The 17,207-nt window shown below is 46.1% G+C and overlaps 1 protein-coding gene across 1 annotated transcript in view; it reads left to right on the top strand.

Moving 5' to 3' along the window:
* KLHL30 (kelch like family member 30) overlaps nucleotides 1–17,207 on the top strand; it is a 78,709-nt gene that overhangs the window by 33,219 nt on the left and 28,283 nt on the right. The window contains exon 3 of the mRNA XM_077291037.1: nucleotides 1,872–2,031. Coding sequence (XP_077147152.1) covers nucleotides 1,872–2,031 — 160 coding nt within the window. The remainder of the gene's footprint in view (nucleotides 1–1,871; nucleotides 2,032–17,207) is intronic.

Raw genomic sequence — 17,207 nt, 5'->3', positions numbered from 1 at the left:
AACGGCGCTCCTTCCCTTCCGAGCTCTGCCATGCGCCCAAACAGTGGTTTACTCCCACATATTGGGTATCAGCGTACTCAGGACAAATTGCACAACAACTTTTGGGGTCCAATTTCTTCTCTTACCCTTGGAAAAATAAAAAATTGGGGGCGAAAAGATCATTTTTGTGAAAAAATATTTTTTATTTTTATGGCTCTACATTATAAACTTCTGTGAAGCACTTGGTGAGTCAAAGTGCTCACCACACATCTAGATAAGTTCCTTAGGGGGTCTACTTTCCAAAATGGTGTCACTAGTGGGGGATTTCAATGTTTAGGCACATCAGGGGCTCTCCAAACGCGACATAGCGTCCTATCTCAATTCCAGTCAATTTTGCATTGAAAAGTCAAATGGCGCTCCTTCCCTTCCGAGCTCTGCCATGCGCCCAAACAGTGGTTTACCCCCACATATGGGGTATCAGCGTACTCAGGACAAATTGTACAACAACTTTTTGGGGTCCAATTTCTCCTGTTACCCTTGGTAAAGTAAAAGAAATTGGAGCTGAAGTAAATCTTTTGTGAAGAAAAGTTAAATGTTCATTTTTTGTTAAACATTCCAAAAATTCCTGTTAAACACCTGAAGGGGTAATATTAATAAACCTCTTGAATATGGTTTTGAGCACCTTGGAGGGTGCGGTTTTTAGGAGGGTGTCACACTTGGGTATTTTCTGTTATATAGACCCCTAAAAGTGACTTCAAATGTGATGTGGTCCCTAAAAAAAAATGGTGTTGTAAAAATGAGAAATTGCTGGTCAACTTTTAACCCTTATAACTCCCTAACAAAAAAAAATTTTGGTTCCAAAATTGTGCTGATGTAAAGTAGACATGTGGGAAATGTTACTTATTAAGTAATTTGTGTGATATATCTCTGTGAGTTAAGGGCATAAAATTTCAAAGTTGGAAAATTGCAAAATTTTCAAAATTTTCGCCAAATTTCCATTAAAAAAAAATAAATTAAAGCAGGTAATATCAAAGAAATGTTACCACTATCATGAAGTACAATATGTCACGAGAAAACAATGTCAGAATCATCAGGATCCGTTGAACTGTTCCAGAGTTATAACCTCATAAAGGGACAGTGGTCAGAATTGTAAAAATTGGCCCGGTCATTAACGTGCAAACCACCCTTGGGGGTAAAGGGGTTAAATCTCAGAAAATAAGCAAATAAAAAAAATGAACATATTAAAAAAATAATGTTTCAGAGTAAAGTTTAAAAACAATGAAACAAAACAAAAACAGAATAACTCTTGTTTTTTTCCTTCTTCTCCATTATTGAAGTAAACCAATGCCTCCATCCTGCACATCACCTTTGGTATCATAGACATGACCTACCTGCCACCTCCACCCTGGGTCATTTCCTCTCATATAGGCTTAACATGTAACTCTTCCATCGTTCTAACCTTTGACATCTGCGTCACCTTTCACTAATGTGTTCATCTGTACAGTCTTGTAATGAAATGTCATCTCCCATCAGTGTCAGCTCTCACACCTGAGCTGTACCAGGATCACCTGCCCTAGCTGTGTTACTTTTTATGACCCATATCACCTGTCAAGGCTATCATCAGACACTTGACTAATCTCTCCAGCTAGATCTCTTCTCAACCACCACCTGTTATCAGTTACATCTCGTGTCACATTTCCCACACCTGTCACCTCTCAAATGTGTGTGTTACCTTTCTCATCTATGGCTCTATTGTAACACTAACTCGTGTTAACACTGGTAATCATAGCTGGATCCTTCAATGGCTGGAAAGGATTATAGACAAGTTGAATAAGTACCTCTTAGTAACACATTATGAAAGTTTATTTTCAGTCCATGTATTTTTCCTCCAGGTGACAAAGGGCCTTACTGAGCAGACACCAGTATCTCTGCAGCAAGTGTTGGTAGTGGTTGGAGGAAAAGTTTTGGAGGAAGAGGAGGACGAGGAGGATGAAGATGTTGATGAATCTCCTAGTACATCTCATAACTTTTCCTATTTCAATCCAAAAACTAGTAAGTAAAATCTTTCCAAGGCAAACTTTAAAGGGAACCTGCCGTGAAGAATATGCCTTAAATCTGTGGTCATCATGTTGTAGAACAGGAGTAACTGAGCAGATATACAGTATAGTTGATATATACAGTTTTGTAGGATAAGATATAGTATAACTTGTAATTTTATTCATTTTTATTTTTGCTTATTTTTTCAGTTTAGGAGTGCAGTGGATGGTCTTATCAGTGATTGTTTATGCATGTATTCAGAGATAGCTGATAATCAATGACGCAGACTACAAACTGGATGCCTAAGTGCAGTATGAACAGGAAATGTAATAGAAAAAAAAATTATAAGTTGTACTGATTTTTTTCCCCCACAACATTATATGGAGTCATGGCCAAAAGTGTTGAAATTGTTCCAGAAAATGAAGTATTTATCCCAGACAATTATTGCTATTACACATGTTTTGTTATATACATACTTATTTCCTTTGTGCGTACTGGAACAACACAAAAAAAAAGAGAAAAAAAGACAAATTGGACATAATTTCACAGAAAACACCAAAAATGGGTCGGATAAAATAGTTAGCACCTTTCTAAAGTTGTGGCTAAACAACTTTGCTTCAAGCATGTGATACTTGTTCAGATTCAACTGAGGCAAGTAACAGGTGTGGACAATATGAAAATCACCTGAAACCAGTTAAAAAGGGGAGAAGTTGGCTCAATCTTTTAATTGTGTGTCTGGGTGTGCCACACAAAGCATGTACAACAGAAAGAGAAGAACAAAACTGTTTGAGGACTTTAGAACCAAAATTGTTGAATAATATCAACAATCTCAAGGTTGCAAGTCCTGCAAGCTCAGCGTGCATCAATATCAGTGCGAACTATCCATCAATATTTGAATGAAAGGCTGTGGCTGGAGACCCAGTAGCATCCCACTGCTGACACAGGGACCTAAAAAAGCTACATTGAAGTTTGCCAAAATGTATTTAATAAGCCAAAATCCTTCTGGGAAAACATCTTGTAGACAGATGAGATCAAGACAGAACTTTTTGGTAATGCACTTTTATTGTTTACTGAAAAAAGCGGAATGAGGCCTACAAAGATAAAAACACAGACCTACAGTCAAATATGGTAGAAGTTCAAAGATGTTCTGGGGTTGTTTTGCTGCCCATGGCACTGTGTTCCAGATCATGGAGTCTGAATATTATCAAATAATTTTGGTTCACAATGTAGTGCCCGGTGTCAGAAAGCTAGGTTTATGTCTTAAGGTACCTTCACACTAAGCGACTTTGCAACGATAACGATAGCGATCCGTGACGTTGCAGCGTCCTGGATAGCGATATCATTGTGTTTGATACGCAGCAGCGATCTGGATCCTGCTGTGATATCGCTGGTCGTTGCTGAAAGTTCAGAACTTTATTTGGTCGTCAGATCGGCGTGTATCGTCGTGTTTGACAGCAAAAGCAACGATGCCAGCGATGTTTTACAATGGTAACCAGGGTAAATATCGGGTTACTAAGCGCAGGGCCGCGCTTAGTAACCCGATATTTACCCTGGTTACCTGTTGTGAATTCTGTTTTTGGCTCCCTCTGGTGGCTACTGGTGGTACTGGCTTACTTTTGTCTTTTATTTCCAGTGCACCTGTTCCCATCAGGAATTGGGAGTTTCCTATTTAGTTTGGCTTCTCAGTCATTCTAGTGCCGGCAATCAATGTTACCAGAGCACCTCTGTTGCTTGCTACCTGCTCCAAGTCTGCAATTCAGCTAAGTTGGATCTTTTGTATTTTTGTGTTTGTTTGTCCAGCACGCATTAATATTCTCTTGCTGCTGGAAGCTCTAGTGATCTGAAATTACTACTCCGGTGTCATGAGTTGATATCGGAGTTAAAGGTAATTTCAGGATGGTTTTTTTAGGGTTTTGAGGTGACCGCGAAGTCCTCTTTCGTATTTTCTGCTATCTAGTCAGAGGGCCTCTCTTTGCTGAACCTATATTCATACTGCGTACGTGTTTTCCTCTTACCTAACCGTTATTATATGTGGGGGGCTACTATCACTTTTGGGGTTTCCCTGGAGGCAAGTCAGGTCTGTGTATTCCTCTACTAGGGGCAGCTAGATCTCCGGCTGGTGCGAGACGTCTAGGGATAAAACGTAGGCACGCCCCCCGGCTACTATTATTTGCGTGTTAGGTTCAGCATCGCGGTCATCTGAGATTCCATCTTCCTAGAGCTAGTCCGTTTTTACCTGAGTCCCTGCCATTGGGAACCATGACAGTATTGCCGGCCATAATGTATTAAAGGTATTGGCTGAAGAAAGAGAGAAAAAAGAAGTTTCTGACACTTTTTTTTTTTTTTTACTCAGAAGTTCTGTCTAGCCATAATTGCAATCTGCTGCTTTTTTCTCTCCTCTTAACCCCTGAATGGCTCAGATCTCAGCTGTTGAGAAATGGATATCCAGAGTTTAGCTTCAAACCTGAATACTCTTGCTTCTAAAGTTCAAAATATCCAAGACTTTGTTATACATGCTCCTATGTCTGAACCCAAGATTCCTATACCTGAGTTTTTTTCTGGAGATAGATCTCGTTTTTTGAATTTTAAGCACAATTGTAAATTGTATCTTTCTCTGAGATCTCGCTCCGCTGGAAACCCCGCTCAGCAGGTTAAAATTGTTATTTCCTTGTTGCGGGGTGACCCCCAGAATTGGGCATTTGCATTGGCACCAGGGGATCCTGCGCTGCTCAATGTGGATGCGTTTTTTCTGGCACTGGGGTTGCTCTATGAGGAACCTAATTTGGAGATTCAGGCTGAAAAAGCCTTGATAGCCCTCTCTCAAGGGCATGATGAAGCTGAAATATATTGTCAAAAATTTCGAAAATGGTCTGTGCTTACTCAGTGGAATGAGTGCGCCCTGGCGGCGAATTTCAGAGAAGGTCTCTCTGACGCCGTTAAAGATGTCATGGTGGGGTTTCCTACGCCCACAGGTCTGAATGAATCCATGACTATGGCTATTCAGATTGATCGGCGTTTACGGGAGCGCAAACCTGTGCACCATTTGGCGGTGTCTTCTGAGCAGGCACCGGAGAATATGCAATGTGATAGAATTCTGTCCAGAAGTGAACGGCAGAATTATAGGCGTAAAAATGGGTTGTGCTTCTACTGTGGTGATTCTGCTCATGTTATATCAGCATGCTCTAAACGTACAAAAAAGGTTGATAAGTCTTTTGCAATTGGCACTTTACAGTCTAAGTTTATTTTGTCTGTAACTTTGATTTGTTCATTATCATCTTTTACCGTGGATGCCTATGTGGATTCTGGCGCTTCCTTGAGTCTTATGGATTGGTCCTTTGCCAGGCGCTGTGGGTTTAGCCTAGAGCCTTTGGAAGTTCCTATCCCTTTGAAGGGTATCGACTCCACACCATTGGCTAGGAATAAACCACAATTCTGGACACAAGTGACTATGTGTATGACTCCTGACCATCGGGAGGTGATTCGCTTCCTTGTGTTGCATAACTTGCATGATGTCTTAGTGCTTGGATTGCCATGGTTGCAAACTCATAATCCAGTCCTTGACTGGAAAACAATGTCTGTGTTAAGCTGGGGATGTCAGGGGGCTCATGGGGAAGTACCTTTGGTTTCCATTGCTTCATCTACTCCCTCTGAAGTTCCGGCATTTTTGTCTGACTATTGTGATGTTTTTGAGGAGCCAAAACTTAGTTCTCTCCCCCCTCACAGGGATTGTGATTGTGCTATAGACTTGATTCCTGGCAGCAAGTTTCCTAAGGGTCGTTTGTTCAATCTGTCTGTGCCTGAGCATGCTGCTATGCGAGAGTATATTAAGGAGTCCTTGGAAAAGGGACATATCCGTCCATCCTCATCCCCTTTAGGAGCAGGTTTTTTTTTCGTGGGTAAAAAAGATGGCTCCCTGAGGCCCTGTATTGATTATCGCCTGTTGAATAAGATTACAGTCAAATACCAGTATCCTTTGCCACTATTGACTGATTTATTTGCTCGTATTAAAGGGGCAAAGTGGTTCTCTAAGATTGATCTTCGGGGTGCGTATAATTTGGTGCGGATTAAGCAGGGAGATGAGTGGAAAACTGCATTTAATACGCCCGAGGGCCATTTTGAGTATTTGGTAATGCCTTTTGGTCTTTCTAATGCCCCTTCAGTCTTTCAGTCCTTTATGCACGATATTTTCCGTAAATACCTGGATAAATTTATGATTGTGTATTTGGATGATATTTTGATTTTTTCAGATGACTGGGAGTCGCATGTTCAACAGGTTAGGAAGGTTTTTCAGGTTTTGCGGGCCAATTCTTTGTTTGTAAAGGGTTCAAAGTGTATTTTTGGGGTTCAGAAGATCTCTTTTTTGGGGTACATTTTTTCCCCTTCTTCTGTTGAGATGGATCCTGTCAAGGTTCGGGCTATTTGTGATTGGACGCAGCCTACTTCCCTGAAGAGTCTTCAGAAATTCTTGGGCTTTGCTAATTTCTATCGTCGATTTATAACTGGTTTTTCAAGTGTTGCTAAGCCTCTGACTGATTTGACTAAGAAGGGTGCTGATGTTGCCAATTGGTCCTCTGCGGCTGTGGAGGCCTTTCGGGAGCTTAAGCGCCGCTTTTCTTCCGCCCCTGTGTTGCGCCAGCCTGATGTTTCGCTCCCTTTTCAGGTCGAGGTTGATGCTTCCGAGATTGGAGCGGGGGCGGTTTTGTCGCAGAGAAGTCCCGATTGCTCAGTGATGAGACCATGTGCATTCTTCTCTCGAAAGTTTTCGCCCGCCGAGCGAAATTATGATGTCGGTAATCGGGAGCTCTTGGCTATGAAGTGGGCATTTGAGGAGTGGCGTCATTGGCTTGAGGGTGCTAGACATCAGGTGGTGGTCTTGACTGATCACAAGAATCTGATTTGAGTCTGCCAGGCGTCTGAATCCTAGACAGGCGCGCTGGTCGTTGTTTTTCTCCCGGTTTAATTTTGTGGTTTCATACTTGCCGGGTTCGAAAAATGTGAAGGCAGATGCCCTTTCTAGGAGTTTTGAGCCTGACTCCTCTGGTGATTCTGAGCCTACGGGTATCCTTAAGGATGGGGTGATTTTGTCTGCTGTCTCCCCAGACTTGCGACGTGCTTTGCAGGAGTTTCAGACTGATAGGCCTGATCGTTGTGCAGCGCCCCAGAGTCCTGGTCGTTGCAGTACTGTGGCTCCGCCACTATGGGGAGCCATGGTGCGTCCGATGGCACTGAAGGAGTTCATCTGATCAGGTATCACAGACACCAATACATTTCACAGCCGGGCCTCCGGGGGGAGCTAAGGGTGCTATTCATTAGGCCACTCCCCACCATAGTGGGTAAACTGGGGGTCAGGCAGGAAGTTAGAAGAGAAAGCTGACTGGATTGGACGAAGCAACACCTTGTGGCAGAGGGTGTTGTGGAGTAAGAGACAGTAGAGTCTCTGTCAGGGGTGGGATCCTGACAGAGGCTTGGCATTAGAAAGAACGTAACGGGACCGTGCCTGCTCAGCATAGCGGCGGTGCCCAAGAAAGGACTAGAAGCGAGATAGATTGTGCTGAGTGAGAAACGAGATCAAGCAAAAAGGAGAATACCAGTAGGGGTCATGCTGTAGGACCGGAGCAACATCCTACTGAGGCGCATTACCGGTGGCCGGAACGCCGAGGGAGTGGAATAGCATACAGCTTCAAGCCATACTCCAAACAGCGGCAGGGCAGTCAGTTTAAGGCGGGCTGTCTACCACATATCACCTATGAAGTCTTGGGGGGCAATTGCGGGAGAGGGGCGTCTCTAGGGTCCCGGAAGAACTCCAGGCCTACCTGACAAACGGGTGCCGTTCCAACCTGAATAACAGGGAGGGATGGAATACGAGAAGAACATCAGTGAATCGAGTTGTGAGGGAACTTAAGAAACAGACACAACAGTTGTGGGGTACTTTCCGTGAGCACAGCAGGGAAGGACTACAACACATAGCGTTAAGAAGGAGGGCACTGATTTCCACCTGTGAGGAGAACTCTGGAAGTGCCATCGGACCGACCGGACTTGCGCAGCCTGGTGAACCGTATTCTGGACTGCGGACTGAGAGATCTCCAGTAAAGAGGTAAAGAGACTGCAACCTGGTGTCCTCGTTATTTACCGCGACCTGCACCCCACAACTGCACCGCCACACCACCGTTACTGCACCATCAACACGACTTATTGCACCGGACGTCCCCCACTGACAGACAGGGCCACGGACCGGGTCTAGCCACCGTGACAACCCCAGGACTGAGACTCAGAGGCCCGGCTCCGGGTACCCTTCGGCCCTGCGGCGGTGTGGGGGCGCTCCGCAACTTGGCGTCACGAACAGGATCTACTTAAGCCTGAAGAATCAGGTCATGTGTGCCTAGAGACTGTGATTTATTGTGTTTGAACTGTATTTTATTGCAAAGACTGTGGATTGTCACTTGCCGCCAAAAGTTCGCGCCAAAATCCGCCGCCATTGTAGCGCTGAGGAGAGCGCAGGAAGAGAAGAGGGGCGTGAAGGGGGCGTAGGCAAGCTGGAGAGCGCGAACAGCAATGGCCGCCCAGTCTAAATATTTCTGCACGGTGAGGACGTGTCCGTCAGCAGCAGAGATCCGCCTCCTAATCCTTAATGGGGGGCGGAGGCAGAGAAAACGAAACCGCTTCCGAAGGAGAGAGCGGGAAAAAGACCAGGAAGTGACCCACGTGGAGGACGCTATGGCCAGCAGCTCCGAACCCGATAGTGGGGTTGAAGTGGAAGTCTCCCCCGACTACCTGGATGAGCCCAGCAACCCGTCCTCCGTGGATAACACCAGATTCCTGAGAGCCGAAATGGAGGACTTATATAACCAGCTCCTCCAACTGAATGTGAGAGTCCAGGCTCCGCACCCGGTGGTGCCGGCAGAGGGTTCCCGGACATCGGAGTTCTCACCGGAAGAACCAGCAGGACCTGCTGCAGAAAGTGAACTTGTACCAGTTGGTGAGTCCGCCGATCCTGCCCCGCCAGCCGAGGGTGTGTTAGTGGGTCCCGTAGCGGCACCACCTCTCCCGGGAGCCCATAAACTCCAGCGCCTGCTACCATGGGAGGAAGCCACGGGCATGGAACACCGTATGCGAGCCCCAATCACCCCTACTCCCTTGCTGTGTGAGGTCCATGCGGAGCGCACGGTGTGCCGCTGGGTGAACCCCGGATCCAATCTTATGGGGTTCCCCGGGGTGGAGACCCAGAAGGGGGAGATGGTACAGGCCCTAAGCTGGGAGGAATACCGGGTCCAGCTAGAACAACGGTGGCGAGAGGAAGAGAAAATATATCAGGCTGGGCGGGAGGCCCACCATCAAAAGGATTTGGCGGTTAAGGACCGGGCCCGTAAGGACCCCACCACTCACCAGGCCCCGCGCAGGCAGGGCATCGTCACCACCTTTAAACTCCGAGGAGGCTGGGGCTTTATTAAAGAACCGGGGCTGTACGCGGAGGTCTTTGTTAACCGACGGGATGTCGAGTCGCACCTCAGAGAGGGCCACCCCGATCGAGACCTCTACCCGGGGGACAGCGTTACTTACACCCGGCATTTTGGGGAAAAGGGGTGGTTCGCGCTGAACGTCTACAAGAAAGAGAAACCAGCCCCTGTAGCTAAAGTGCCCCCGTGTGACCGATCTGCAACCACCCTGGTCACTCCCACCTGTCTGATCACGGAACCTGCGATCTGCCACATGATCCCCGCAACCACCGCAGCGGCCAAAGAAGTGTCTTTTCAGGTAACTGATGCTCCTGATGTACCAGCGCAGAAAGAAGTAGGAACGCAGACCCTCATCACCGCACACGATCTGGTTGTGCAACAGACCTGCACCCATGGGGTGTACCTGGCCGCGGGAGTGAACCTGGAACCTGAACTGCCTGTATTGCAGGGGTTCCCCCGCCAGGTGGCGCCTCGTGGGGGATTCTGAGATTTTAATGCTTGAAAATGTAAATAGTTACTGTTTCTGATTGTTTGTTACTAAACCCGTCCAGGGTTAACAATTTATGGATCCCTTAGTTGACCCGGGATCCTTATTGTTTGTTTTTCTACAGTTTTGCACAAGTTTTACAAACTGAGAAATCATGAACAGTGCATGATCCAAACTTTCTTGTAAATAGTTTGCACCTTATTAAAGGCGCTTCCTACTGGTTTTATTTAAAGACTCTTTGCGAAGATACCGTTCTGGAACCTTTGCTGAACAAAGACTGGTAGGCTGAGAAGACGAGCTACCTCAGAAAGACTTGATTCTCTTTTAAAGGGGATGTCCAACAGCGTACTTACGAGAGATACCGTTTTAAGAACAGTAATGCCATGATAATGTTGGAATGAGAAAAGTTGTATGTGTTTTAACTAGTTAAATGTAAAGAAATACTGATGATGATGCTCTGGAAGAAATGTAACTGTTTTGCATATAAGAAAGTAATAATGAAGGTAAGGATAGAAGGTAAACCCTGAGTCCCCATAGAAAGTTAATAATGTGTTACTAAGGACAGAAAGTGAACCCGTAGGGGTTAGTGAGTGAGTCCTAATAGGAGCCAAGTAGAGCCGGCTCCATGTTCTCTAATTGAAAGGAATGTTATGTCTATACAATGTATAGTAGAGAAAGGCAGTAGGCCCTGGCTGAACGGGGCGGTCCTGTAAAAGAAAGGAGAGGCAGTAGGTCTGGTGCCATAGGGACAGGCGGTCCTGCAGGTTCAAAGTAGGAGAATGAAAAGTTAACTTGCCCTGTAATGTGATTATGGGAAGGCCTTTAGCGAGCTAGGAGTGTATGTTCCTTGAAGGCAATGTTAAATTATTGTTCATTAAATTGCACTTAGTAGAATACCCGGTTGGGTAATGAGAGTTAATTGTAGCCTGTTGCTATGATATTTAATTATGTTTGTAACGTTCAAGTGTCCTTACCTCCCATAAAGGGAAGCCTGTTCAAGTATACTTATTGTCATTGCACTCAACAAAATTGTATGTCTTTTTGCTAACTTGTATTGTTGTTTTCTTCCCAGTCCCGGAGTACTGTGTTTAACCAGGGGGGAGTGCAGCGCCCCAGAGTCCTGGTCGTTGCAGTACTGTGGCTCCGCCACTATGGGGAGCCATGGTGCGTCCGATGGCACTGAAGGAGTTCATCTGATCAGGTATCACAGACACCAATACATTTCACAGCCGGGCCTCCGGGGGGAGCTAAGGGTGCTATTCATTAGGCCACTCCCCACCATAGTGGGTAAACTGGGGGTCAGGCAGGAAGTTAGAAGAGAAAGCTGACTGGATTGGACGAAGCAACACCTTGTGGCAGAGGGTGTTGTGGAGGAAGAGACAGTAGAGTCTCTGTCAGGGGTGGGATCCTGACAGAGGCTTGGCATTAGAAAGAACGTAACGGGACCGTGCCTGCTCAGCATAGCGGCGGTGCCCAAGAAAGGACTAGAAGCGAGATAGATTGTGCTGAGTGAGAAACGAGATCAAGCAAAAAGGAGAATACCAGTAGGGGTCATGCTGTAGGACCGGAGCAACATCCTACTGAGGCGCATTACCGGTGGCCGGAACGCCGAGGGAGTGGAATAGCATACAGCTTCAAGCCATACTCCAAACAGCGGCAGGGCAGTCAGTTTAAGGCGGGCTGTCTACCACATATCACCTATGAAGTCTTGGGGGGCAATTGCGGGAGAGGGGCGTCTCTAGGGTCCCGGAAGAACTCCAGGCCTACCTGACAAACGGGTGCCGTTCCAACCTGAATAACAGGGAGGGATGGAATACGAGAAGAACATCAGTGAATCGAGTTGTGAGGGAACTTAAGAAACAGACACAACAGTTGTGGGGTACTTTCCGTGAGCACAGCAGGGAAGGACTACAACACATAGCCTTAAGAAGGAGGGCACTGATTTCCACCTGTGAGGAGAACTCTGGAAGTGCCATCGGACCGACCGGACTTGCGCAGCCTGGTGAACCGTATTCTGGACTGCGGACTGAGAGATCTCCAGTAAAGAGGTAAAGAGACTGCAACCTGGTGTCCTCGTTATTTACCGCGACCTGCACCCCACAACTGCACCGCCACACCACCGTTACTGCACCATCAACACGACTTATTGCACCGGACGTCCCCCACTGACAGACAGGGCCACGGACCGGGTCTAGCCACCGTGACAACCCCAGGACTGAGACTCAGAGGCCCGGCTCCGGGTACCCTTCGGCCCTGCGGCGGTGTGGGGGCGCTCCGCAGTTGTCCGTCTGGGAGACTGTTTGTTCCAGATGAGTGGACCAGTAGAGTCATCTCGGAGGTTCATTCTTCTGTGTTGGCAGGCCACCCTGGAATTTTTGGTACCAGAGATTTGGTGGCCAGGTCATTCTGGTGGCCTTCCCTGTCTCGGGATGTGCGTACTTTTGTACAGTCTTGTGATGTTTGTGCTCGGGCCAAGCCTTGCTGTTCTCGGGCTAGTGGATTGTTGTTGTCCTTGCCTATTCCGAAGAGGCCGTGGACGCACATCTCTATGGACTTTATCTCGGACCTCCCGGTTTCTCAGAAAATGTCCGTCATTTCGGTGGTGTGTGACCGTTTTTCTAAGATGGTTCATTTGGTACCCTTGCCCAAATTGCCTTCTTCATCGGAGTTGGTTCCTTTGTTTTTTTCAGAATGTGGTTCGTTTACATGGTATCCCGGAAAACATCGTTTCTGACAGGGGATCTCAATTTGTGTCTAGGTTCTGGCGAGCGTTCTGTGCCAGGATGGGCATTGATTTGTCTTTCTCGTCTGCATTCCATCCTCAGACTAATGGCCAGACGGAGTGAACTAATCAGACCTTGGAGACTTATTTGAGGTGTTTTGTGTCTGCTGATCAGGATGATTGGGTCTTTTTGCCGTTGGCAGAGTTTGCCCTTAATAATCGGGCCAGTTCTGCCACTCTGGTTTCTCCTTTCTTTTGCAATTCAGGGTTTCACCCTCGTTTTTCATCTGGTCAGGTGGAATCTTCGGATTGCCCTGGAGTGGACACTGTGGTGGATAGACTGCACCAGATTTGGAGTCATGTGGTGGACAATTTGAAGTTGTCTCAGGAGAAGACTCAACAGTTTGCTAATCGTCATCGTCGTGTGGGTCATCGTCTTCGTGTTGGGGACTTGGTGTGGTTGTCTTCTCGTTTTGTCCCTATGAAGGTCTCTTCTCCTAAGTTTAAACCTCTGTTTATAGGTCCTTATAAGATTTTGGAGATTCTTAATCCTGTATCTTTTCGTTTGGACCTACCAGCATCTTTCGCCATTCATAATGTCTTCCATCGGTCGTTGTTGCGGAGGTACGAGGTACCGGTTGTTCCTTCTGTTGAGCCTCCTGCTCCTGTGCTGGTGGAGGGTGAATTGGAGTATGTTGTGGAAAAGATTTTGGACTCTCGCGTTTCCAGACGGAGACTTCAATATTTGGTTAAATGGAAGGGATACGGTCAGGAAGATAATTCTTGGGTGACTGCCTCTGATGTTCATGCCTCTGATTTGGTCCGCGCCTTTCATAGGGCGCATCCAGATCGCCCTGGTGGTTCTCATGAGGGTTCGGTGCCCCCTCCTTAAGGGGGGGGGTACTGTTGTGAATTCTGTTTTTGGCTCCCTCTGGTGGCTACTGGTGGTACTGGCTTACTTTTGTCTTTTATTTCCAGTGCACCTGTTCCCATCAGGAATTGGGAGTTTCCTATTTAGTTTGGCTTCTCAGTCATTCTAGTGCCGGCAATCAATGTTACCAGAGCACCTCTGTTGCTTGCTACCTGCTCCAAGTCTGCAATTCAGCTAAGTTGGATCTTTTGTATTTTTGTGTTTGTTTGTCCAGCACGCATTAATATTCTCTTGCTGCTGGAAGCTCTAGTGATCTGAAATTACTACTCCGGTGTCAAGAGTTGATATCGGAGTTAAAGGTAATTTCAGGATGGTTTTTTTAGGGTTTTGAGGTGACCGCGAAGTCCTCTTTCGTATTTTCTGCTATCTAGTCAGAGGGCCTCTCTTTGCTGAACCTATATTCATACTGCGTACGTGTTTTCCTCTTACCTAACCGTTATTATATGTGGGGGGCTACTATCACTTTTGGGGTTTCCCTGGAGGCAAGTCAGGTCTGTGTATTCCTCTACTAGGGGCAGCTAGATCTCCGGCTGGTGCGAGACGTCTAGGGATAAAACGTAGGCACGCCCCCCGGCTACTATTATTTGCGTGTTAGGTTCAGCATCGCGGTCATCTGAGATTCCATCTTCCTAGAGCTAATCCGTTTTTACCTGAGTCCCTGCCATTGGGAACCATGACAGTTACCAATGTAAAAGTAAAAAAAACAAACAGTACATACTCACATTCTGGTGTCTGTCACACGTCCCCCGCCGACCGCTTCCCGCACTGACTGTGAGTGCCGGCCGTAAAGTAAAAGCAGAGCACAGCGGTGACGTCACCGCTGTGCTGTGCTTTACGGCCGGCACTGACAAAGTCAGTGCGGGAAGCAGACGGCGAGGGACCTGACGGACACCGGAATGTAAGTATGTAGTGTTTTTTTTTTTTACATTTACAATGGTAACCAGGGTAAACATCGGGTTACTAAGCCCGGCCCTGCGCTTAGTAACCCGATGTTTACCCTGGTTACCCGGGGACTTCGGCATCGTTGGTCGCTATAGAGCTATCTGTGTGACAGCTCCCCAGCGACCACACAACGACTTACCAACGATCACGGCCAGGTCGTATCGCTGGTCGTGATCGTTGGTAAATCGTTTAGTGTGAAGGTACCTTTACACCATCCTAGGTCATGGATCTTTCAGCACGACAATGACACCAAACATATTTCAAGGAGCATCTGGAAATGGATGAAAACAAAGAGCTGGCAAGTTCTGAAGTGGTCAGCAATGAGTTTGGATCTTAATCCCATCGAATACTTGTGGTGAGGTCTTAAAATTGCTGTCGGAAGAAGGCAGCCTTCAAATATGAGAGACCTTGAGTAGTTTGAAAAATGAGTAGTCCAAAATTCCAGCTGAGAGGTGTAAGCAGCTTGTTGATGATGTTATAAGAAGCGGTTGATTGCAGCTACTGTATTTATTTCAAAGAGTGTGCAACCAAATATTAAGTTGAAGGTGCCAATAATTTTGTCTGGACTATTTTTAGGGGTTTTGTGGGAAAATATGTCCAATTTGCTTTTTTTTCTCTGTCTTTTTTGTGTTGTCCCAATGCACACAAAGGAAATAAACATATGTATAACAAAACATTTGTAATTGTATTAATTTTCTGTGAGAAATACTTAATTTTTTGGAACATTTTCAAGGTTGCCAACAATTGCGGCCATGACTATATATATCTGTTGAGCTTCTTCTGATTTATAACATGCTGGTCACAGAGTTGATTGCATTTTGAATGTAGGAGAAAATAAAGCCAATGGCGTTCTCGTATGTCCCTGAGCTCCTACATTTAGTAGCAATCCCTGAACCAAATTGGCTGATGCTCCTATTGAAATCATTGGGTTGAAGATTTTCACAAAAATCTGTATGATGGCCATTGTCCCTTAAACGGGTATTCTCATGTTGACTCTTGAGCAGCTCACAGTTCTGCAATATTCTTACTTCCTTGTTGCTTCGATGGTGGGTGCTCCTCCTTATGTGACAGTTCTGGTCAGGAGCTCTGTCTTGCAACAACATATTTACAGGCTGTCAATGTTGTTATTACAATATTTACATGTACCAGTGCATTTGAACAAGTACAAAGCTCAGAAAATTGAGAGTTGAGAGTAGGAGAACTGAAAGTAAATAGAAAAAGCAAGTCAATTGCAAACTTGCTTATTTTCATGTTTTCTGTAGCGCTGGCGTCTCTGCCTCCATTCCCCAGCAGAGATGCCGACTCACTCACGGCAGCGGTCCTGCAGTTCCTCAATCCACTGCTGCTGCTGATGTCCGGGGTACGCTCACAGCAGCCAAATCCCCAATCACTGTGCCTAAGGCGCGCGCTCCCTCTTTCTTAAAGTGGCTTTGCGCGCACTGTCCTAAAGTGTCCCCAGCCAATGAATGGGAGCGAAGAACTAATAAGGCACCTCCACCTCTATGGAGGTGCCTGTGCAATGTTGTAGTTTGTTTCTAAAAAGCTTGCTAGTTCTCAGGTCTCAGTGCTAGTATCCCAGTATACCTGCACTGTATGTCAGCCCGCCTGCCTATCAGCCATGCCTGCCTGTCTGTGAGCCATGCCTGCCTGTCTGCCGTGCCAGAATTCCAGTCATGCCTGTCAGTACCCGCCTGCCTGTGTGTCTGTCATGCCAGTCACTATACCAGCCCTGCCAGCCAGTACTTGCTAAATCTACCATCCTTGACCATTCCTGCCTCCTGACCTTTGGGGGTCAACTGCCATCTACCCGAAGTCTGTCCTGGTGTAGCACCTGGTTCTTTCTCCCTCATTCCTCCTCGGATCGTGGTATCACCAGCCGCCATGTATCCGAGGTTGGACTTGGTGAGGTACCTAGTCACACCCGTCCAGGCTCTCCTTGGATCACGGCACTGTGATTTCACCAACCAGTCCATTACATTTTCTAGGGTATGTCACATTTTCATTCTTCAGCAGTGCACCCCATGGTGTGGCGCACTCCTGATGTTTGACTGTTTGAACTAGTGGCATAGTTAGACCATTGGTCCGAACTGTGCAATCTTAGATTCTGCATGTTCTATCGCTGTGCTCCTTGCCTAGGATACAGAGGTGGCCAGTAACCTAGACAATGAGCAGCAAGCAATAAAATTAAAAATCTTTCCATTTTTGAGAACAGATGGTATTTTTTTTGTATAAGAGGTAAATTACAAAGTTGCTTATTTTTGCTAGCACTTTGCAATTTTACCTATTTAAGAAAATGAGACAACACCTTTATTCCAGTGCCATCGCCTGCTACTTATCATTTATTCAGCAGCACAGCTTTGAGACTGTTCCCAATCATATTTATTCTACATTGTTTTTGTGAGAAACATTTTTGGATCCAGTGAATTTGTCAAAGCATTTAAAGAGAACCGGCCATCAGGATTTTGCTAAGTAAACTACAGGCACTGTCAGTTTGGCACTAAATAAATTGACATCTCAGTTGAAGAAATCTGTCTTGTGGTTATTGTTTAAACTGTGTTTGAAGTTTTGAGTTAATTGGATGCACGTGCTTCAGGGTGGACATCTAGGAGGGTATTTTTTGTGCTCTGGCCTCATTATCATAATTCTGGGCTTAAA

This window comes from Ranitomeya variabilis, chromosome 2, assembly GCF_051348905.1.
Source record: "Ranitomeya variabilis isolate aRanVar5 chromosome 2, aRanVar5.hap1, whole genome shotgun sequence".
Lineage (NCBI taxonomy): Eukaryota > Metazoa > Chordata > Amphibia > Anura > Dendrobatidae > Ranitomeya > Ranitomeya variabilis.
The sequence above is the reverse complement of the archived record's forward strand: the minus strand, read 5'-3'. Positions and strand labels throughout refer to the sequence as shown.